The 8,292-nt window shown below is 42.5% G+C and overlaps 1 protein-coding gene across 1 annotated transcript in view; it reads right to left on the bottom strand.

The window, feature by feature from the left end:
* Positions 1 to 283: 283 nt before the first annotated feature.
* The window catches only part of LOC111972606 (phospholipid phosphatase-related protein type 4), a 37,863-nt gene continuing 29,854 nt past the window's right edge, over positions 284 to 8,292 (bottom strand). Inside the window, 4 exon segments of the mRNA XM_070446694.1 lie at positions 284 to 4,331; positions 4,502 to 4,675; positions 4,850 to 5,146; positions 5,355 to 5,528. Of these exon segments, the coding sequence (XP_070302795.1) occupies positions 3,222 to 4,331; positions 4,502 to 4,675; positions 4,850 to 5,146; positions 5,355 to 5,528 (1,755 nt within the window). The 3' untranslated portion in view covers positions 284 to 3,221.

Below are 8,292 nucleotides of genomic sequence, written 5' to 3'. Positions count from 1 at the left end.
TCTTTCAGGAGGAGGCACAAAGCAGGTCTTTGATAACACTGAATGCTCTGATAAAACATCACCACCACTAACTCCTCCAGGCAGTGAAGAAGCCAGAGGTTTGTCATCAAGAGCTGCCACCTAAAGAATCTGACATGTTTAGCAGTAGAAGCTCCATGCTCTACAATGAGACAACATAACTGCAGGAAAGCACTAGACCAGTGATATGCAACTCACAAGATGTACTTTGGGTTATAACTTGCATCAATATTGCACTTCAAAACAGAGGAGCAGGAATGCTGGGTTCTCTATAGCAAACATTTATTCCAATATTGAGACATCACACTATTGCCATCTACCCTGATACATGTGCACTGAATGTTCAGAAGGATTTGTGGAGATAAACCAGCCAAGGACATCCCAGAAAGCATGCAGAAATCATTCATTCTCAATTTGCACCAGTTTTATCTAAATATCTTCTCTTTGACCACAGTGTAATAATAACAGCACACTTTTTAGATACCAAACATTGCCTACAATTTCATACATTGATTGAGAACCAGTTCTCATTTTCAGTTACAACCTATCAAATTAAAAAACAACCTGAAAAATAGGGACCTGATATGATAATATGCTGTATATTTCGTTAAAAAGATTGTCAATCAACTTATTTATTTTTTTATACGAACAATTGGATAAAGGCATTATTTACAATAATACTCTATGTTCTACAGCATCTCAAAATGACCATGCAGAGGGATACAGAGCTTAAATGAGTCATGTAGAATAGGCTTGATATATAAATACGTTCCGTTAAAGATAGCCTTTGGCACAAATAGTTCATTATTCAAAAGTAATAAAAGGAAAGAAAAGCAGTCTAAAAATACCTCATAGATCACAGTCTCATAACATTAGGTCAAATCCTTCTCATTGTAACTATGAATAAAACCTCAATTAGATATTACTGATATGCACAGTTTAATAATTCATACAGTATTAAGGTTCTTGCAATGGAAAATTCTCTGAAATATAAAATGGAATTGTAACCCAAGATAAAGCTTAAGTCAAAAGCAGAAGAAAAAGCCTGGAGTAAAAGTACACTCTTGTCATCAATAGATAACATGTACAAGTATCACCCCTTTACCTTTACTGTGTCTACTCAACTGTAAAATATACAAGGAGTGAACAGAATACCTCTGTCCTCTGCTACAGTGTAACTTATATCACAGAGAAGCACAGTGCTTTACAGAGACAGTTTCAGTCATGATACCCAAAGCCTACGAGTCAAATGCTACTAAGAAAGATGTGTAAAGAAATTAGAAAGAGCATTTTAAACCGGACAAAAAACTGCATGACAGTTTACACACACACACACACACACACACAGATTTTTGAGTCCCATATGGCACCCTATTCCCTACATAGTGCACTAAGTAGTGCACTAATCAGGAATAGGGTGCCATTTCAGCCTAGCCTCAAAGACTAGACGTAACATACTGTAGTAAACATAAACCTGTGACAGTCAAATTAGTATGACATGTTACGTTTGGTATGGTTACATAAGAGATAAGGTTCCTTAAGCCAAAAACCAATGGACAGAGGTTGGTTCGGGTGGATGGCTCGGCATGTAGGGCAAACGCCTAGCAACTCAAAGGTTGCATGTTTGAGTCACATATTGACCATTTTAGCATTTTCGCTAATTAGCAACTTTGCAAATACTTAATTTTTTTGAGCTACTTTGCAACTACTTAGCATGTTAGCTAACCCTTCCACCTAACACTAACTCCTAACCTTAACCCTAACATTAACCCCTAACTCCTAGCCAGCTAACTAGCTAATGTTAGCCACAACAAATTGCAATTCGTAACATATCATACGAAATGAATGACGGACATACACAAATGAATACATACCATACAAAATGTAAAGCATCATACCAAATGGAGGGAGACAGATTTGAATGTACTATGTCTACCCCTGAGTCTAAGTTGGCCATTTGGGATGTAGACACCATGAAAAATCATGTACAGTATGTTGGTAGAATAAATCCAAACAGTGTTATTGTGATAGAATAAACACAACCTGGTCATTGAATATAAAGGTGTAGGAAACACAGTTTTTGTGCAGTTCACAGCATATTTAATTTAGCTACAGTAGGAATGCTAAGCACTTATGGTCATCAACACAGTTTTCTCTAGGGAACGTGGCATCTATACAGCAAATAATACAAAAAGTAGTTCTCTAACTATATCAAGTTCCAAATTTTCTCTCTATTTATTTGTACTCTATGCACAGTATTTAATCTAAATCCGGGGTGTCAAACATACGGCCCCACGAGGGGGTCCAATCCGGCCTGCGGGTGGTCTGAGTAAGAACTCAATATACTTTAAATTACTAAAACTAAATCAAAACTGTGTAGAAATGATAAAGGACCTACATTCATACCGTTTCTTGACGGTGTCCAGCTTGCTAATAATCCCCAAAATGAAAGCCAGACAGTCAGGGAGCATGGAAAATTCCAAAATTGATGGATATGTCTTGCAAATTTTGATGGCGTGGAAATATAACACATTTTTGAAGACCGAATGTGGCCCCTGGGGCAAAATCCTTTTGACACCACTGATCTAAATAGTGTGGGTGGTTTAGCACACAGTTCAAAACGATTTACGATGCAGACAATTAAAGGATTATCGTTTCCACCGTTATGGTACATAACTTTGCAATATCCCACTAAAGCATTACACAGGGGGTAGTATTGAACTTTGTGGGAAAAAAGGAAAACAAAAACTTTGATAACCCACTTTTGAAAATATTTCAAATTGGACACAATTCCAGTGCTATTATATGTCTATTAGAGTACATAAGAACATAGTAAACCGCTCTACAACACCAAAAAGGTTGTGCTTTTGTGGGAACAATTACAAATATCATGCTGAATAAAGCCTGCTTTGTGACTAATAAAATGTATCTGGATAAAACGTTTGGCGATGGATTGGCTCTTATCACAGATGCAGTGGAAGAGGTCAACATCCCCAAGAGTGCAACAATCCCTCCCACTGACTGTTCCTTTCTTGAAAATTCTGTGAACATCCAAGTGAACAAGGGCAGTATCCCAAATGGCATCCTCTTTCCTATATAGTGTACAACTTTTGACCAGAGCCCTATGGGTCCTGGTCAAAAGCAGGTACTATATAAGGAATACAGTTCCATTTGGGACACAGCCAAGTGACAACGATCTTCCTCTACAAACCAGGTGTTGACGAAGTCCCCTTGTAGAAAACGTTCCTGGTGTTATCCGGGCTGTTCCCTCGCTCTGGGATCAGGATGATGTTCCCTTTCCCTTTCCTCCGGAGTGTGGAGTCCCGGCTGGAGGCCACAGAGTGGGGCTCTGAGGGGACCTCACCCCCCTCTACTGGGGTCACTCTGATGGTGGTGAGCCCCTGCTGCTGTTGGAGGGAGTGCTCCCCGCCCCCTGCGTTTTGTGTATTGGAGGCAACAGTGGGATTTGCATGTCTCCTCCTGTCTATGGAGCCAATGGAGCCGTCCCTCATGGACAGGGACTCGCAGCTCTCTGAATCTCTATTCAGGTCATTCAGCTCGAATGACTGGCCCTGGCTGCATCCACCGATACCACCACCCCCACACTGGTCCTGGGACCTCCAGGTCTTCCAGGAACCCCCACTGCTAATATCCGTCGAAGGGGCGTGAACCATGGGGCGGTTGTTGTTGTTCTCAGGATGGGCGTCCACCCTCACGATGGCTCCAGTGCTGCCTGAGATGCTGCCCACGGAGCTGCCCAACGTGCTGCAAGTCGTGCCCATGGGATTTGGTTCATTCAGGGCTCTGTAGCGGAGGGACCCTCCGGTGTAGCCGTCCATGCAGCCCTCGTCCATGCTCTTGGAGTGAGTCTGGAGCAGACCCTGCTGTTTGGACATGGCAATCACCTGCATGATCCGTGGCTGCTGGCTGCCATTCATAGTCCTACATGGGGCAGTTGCCTTCTCAGCAGCCTTCACCCAGTTTACATGAGCTCCACTATTGCATATATCACCGCCGTCTACATCTCCCGCAACCATCTTGGGCGAGGGGTTGTTGAAGTTCTCATGGGTCTCCTCTGGGATATGGACCAGCTGTGAGGAACCAGGTCGAGACTGCATAGAGACTCTGGCCCCTCCTGTTATGCCGCTGCAGTCTCTGGGTAGTGTGGTGCTGGCCCCGGTAGCTAGCTTCACATACTGCGTTGGCAGATCGACCCCGTTGATCCCCACGGCTGAGGGCTCAGAGCTGTACCTCATGGAGTCCATGCTCCCCCGGTGGTGGGGTGACTGGGCCGCCGCCTCACCCTCCATRACCTAATAATAATAAGAAAAATAAGAAGACAAAAACATATTTATTTACTTTCTTTGCTTTTTTAATTTCAGAAATACGCGTTTCAATGTGTTTAAACATTAGAAGAAACAAGCATTATAAAAGCATATCATTAGTAGGCTACAACAATTGTAAATTGTATAAATTGTTTAACCTGCAGGGAGTGCTTTCGGCTCTCTTGATTCTTGCTCTTCCACTGAGAGAGGAGCTGTTTGGAGCGGGAGGAGTCCATGGAGGCATGGTGACTGTGGTGGATGGTGGCGTTGCGGCGTGTGCCATCATCCATCGCTGGCGTGTGGACACGCGGGAGGGTGTGGCTGAACGTCACCTGAGGACAGCAATTTCTAACTTTATTGATTCAAAATCATTTTTTAAATGATGTCACGGCAAAATGTTTTTAATAACTATTTTTAGGAACCTGTAAAAATACTGAAAGACCAATAGAGTAAAGTAAAGTATGTTGAATATCTGCATACTAATTAAATAAAATCAACAAAGTCACCATGCTCTCCTTTCCCATGGGGCTGCGGGGCGAGGTGATGACCTCCACGTCAGCGCTGGACCTCTTCAGGTTGGTGAGGGAGCCAGAGGAGGGATCTCGGTGGTGGGGGTTATGGTGGAGGATGCCCTCGGAGTGGGAGGTAGAGAGCCCGTCCATATTGCCGCTGCAGCTCTTCACCTGTAAATGGCGCATTGCCTCCTGGCTGATGTGGGGTAAAGGACAGGGATCGCGGGGCTGGGGAGGACGGCAGCTGCAGCTATCCTCACTGGGCTGGAAGTTCCCCACTGCGTAAAGACCCTGGAGATAGAAGAGACACGGAGCTTTACAATATTATCTCTCATACACACAATCTCTTTAGTCCAAATCCTTTTAAACAAACAAGTACCGTAGCAACTGTACATCAAATGATGATTATTCATCAGTAAAAGCGTTATCTGTAACAGTCTTTCTACCGAAAAACACTAATAATAAGTAGTATCTCTAAGAAAGTATCAGCAGAACATACTAAGTAGACAGCGATTCCCCCGCCCAGCAGAAAGCCCAGGTAGACATCAATAGCATGGTTCTTGTACTGGATGATCCGGGTCAGCCCACAAATGATGGCACAGATGACGAAGGAGAAGACCAGCAGAGGCTTCAGTAGTTTAGAAGACTCAGTAAGCGTGCTGTTGAAGTACATCTACAGACAGACCAAGGACACAAAGGCATTGTCATCATCAATAGCATCATTATCATTATCGTCGTTCATGTCCTTATCATCATCATCAGCAACCTCGTTGTCGTCGTTGAGGTCGTCATCATCATCATCATCATCATCATCATCATCATCATCAACAATTGCAATTGACTCAGCCACATTAGCTTGTGGCTGAAATCCTTATGGAACAATCCACATTTGTCTGCAAGATTCCAAACCACAACTAGGCCTACATGAATGAATAACATTGCCATGTCTTTCCATTTAAACATTTCAACTAAGCACATTAAATAACACAGCTCCATACAAATACATTAATTTAGCTCTAGATGTTGCTGCATGTCTTCTCCCCCTATGAGAAGGAACTGTGTGCGTCCCAAATGGGATCCTATTTCCTATAATTGTGCACTACGTTTGACCATGGCCCATAGAGCTCTGATCAAAAGTAGTGCACTACGTAGGGAATATGGTGCCATTTGGGACATATTCTGTAAATTTGTATAGTATGGTCGTGTTCCAGAGCTGTGAGTCAGCATCCAGCATCCTCCCCCTCAGAGCGACTTTATTACAGCAGATTTATTACTGCCAGACCCTACTGTGGACACAGCCAGCGCTCGATACTGTTCAGACCTGGGTTCAAATAGTATTTTTGTTCAAATATTTTCAGCGTTTGATATAGTCTTCCTGGAGTGTCAGATGTTATTTATATATTTTTTGCACTTTTGGGACTATTCCTTTGGTTTCGAATGCACCAGGTAAGCTTGATCAAGTGTAGCTAAAGTTGTCGAAACACAACAAATACTATTTGAACCCAGGTATGCTACTGTCTCTCCTGTGAGTCGTGGCTAATGCAGCCTAGTGGCATGCATCATCTACCCTCAGGCACCTGAGGCTTTGAGTTCTTTAGTGCCTGTCAGCGTTTACAGACTCATCTACTATAGTGGTGCAGGAAYAAAAAAAATGTTAGTCTAACCTTGAGGATTATGGGAGACTTTTATAGTTATTTGGTCTGACAGTGTGATGTATTGGATGTGCTGTATGTGAAAACTAAAATACTATATAGACTACATAGCGAACCTAGAGTGCCTTCAGAAAGTATTCACACCACCTGACTTTTTCCACATTTTGCTGTGTTACAGCCTGAATTTAAAATAGATTCAATTGAGATTTTGTGTCATTGATTTTCACACAATATCCCATAATGTCAAAGTGGAATTATGTTTTAGAAATGTTTACAAATGAATTGTGACTCGTTTCAGGAAACAAGGCATATGTCGCACGTCAATACCTCAGGAGAGCCATTTTAATGTAAACGTTTATTTATTTATCATAAAGCGTTTTTTTTTGTTGCAGAAATGCCTTCTGGAACATGTGAACTTTCATGTGCCTTAATATCAAATTATGCCATCTGTAAATATGAAAACAATTGTTAAATTATTAGCCTAGTTGGTTTAGCCACGGAAAAAGAGGGGGAACCTTCCCGTTAGCCATGATTGGCTGAGATAATGAGGGGGCTGGACATGCCAAGAGGTGAGTTCGGATTGGTCTGCCATGTAGCTCGCTTCTGTCTATAACATGAGCTGGTCAGAATGTGTAGGTAATCCTTTCTAATGCGGCTTTTTTGAAAGATTTCATGTAGTAGAACTGCATAAGTGTTGCTCTCCACACTCTGGAGGACCGGATTACATCTTCAAACTAAGGGCAACCATTGCATCCGTGACAGAGGGGGTGAAGCGTCCCTCCATGTATACGGACGAGTAAGAGAGTCTAGCTAGCTAGTTTTTCAGTGTAGTAATATTATTCGTCTCTCAGAGCCATTTGTAATGCTATTGACAGTCTAATGTTAGCTAGCTAACATTGAATCTGGTTTGTTAGCTACCTGCAGATTAATGCAGAGTAGTAACGTTATGAGTTAGGATTATGGTTCATTGTTTAACTAGCTAACTACATTTCTAAATAAAAGACTCCACTATGCAAGTAACCATTTCAATAGAATGATCATGATGTCACTGCGACAACTGTCGATAGACGTAGCTGGTAAATTCGCTCTGGCTATCTACTCCAATTTCAGAGCACTCTCGTCTGAGTGTGCCAGAGTGCAGAATAACTGACAAATTTACAAACGCTCAACACCCGTTGAATATAGCCGGTGTCAGTAAACGTTGGCAAAAAATCAGAATTAAATTGTTGCCAGCAGCACAGTTGCAGTCACCAACGCTCTGGATAACATAAAAACTGCCTAACCAGCTCTGCTAGGGTGAGTAAAATGATCAGAGTGACCTGTTCTCTCATTTGTGTCTGGAAGTAGCTAGCAAGTTAGCCAACATTAGCCAGTTAGCTTGGGTGCCTGACAGCTGTTGTTAGGTCAGAACGCTCGAATCAACTCTACTCCTGGGCCAGAGCGTCCAGTGTGCGCTCTGAACGCTCCGAGAGTGAAACGCTCTGAATTTATGAATGGACAATCTGACAATGCTCTGAGTTTACAAACGCCCAGAAAACACTCTTGCACTCCAGATAAAATTTACAAACACACCCGTAGTATAAACCAGCCTTTAGTCTTGAAATCTTTGGTTGTTTAGTACATGGCCCACATGTGAATCATTAAAGAGATGGGTGGGGCTAAAGCTTAAGAGGGTGTAAACGATGCTGAATGGGTGTACACAAAGAATAGCTCTCCAGCATGTGTACCAAAACACTGTTTGGGACAGTCAAAACTGTTCGCTGCTCTGGCACCCCAATGGTGGAA

This window comes from Salvelinus sp. IW2-2015, linkage group LG14 (genome assembly GCF_002910315.2).
Source record: "Salvelinus sp. IW2-2015 linkage group LG14, ASM291031v2, whole genome shotgun sequence".
NCBI lineage: Eukaryota > Metazoa > Chordata > Actinopteri > Salmoniformes > Salmonidae > Salvelinus > Salvelinus sp. IW2-2015.
Note: the sequence above shows the minus strand (reverse complement) of the source record. Positions and strands in the feature narration are given on the sequence as shown.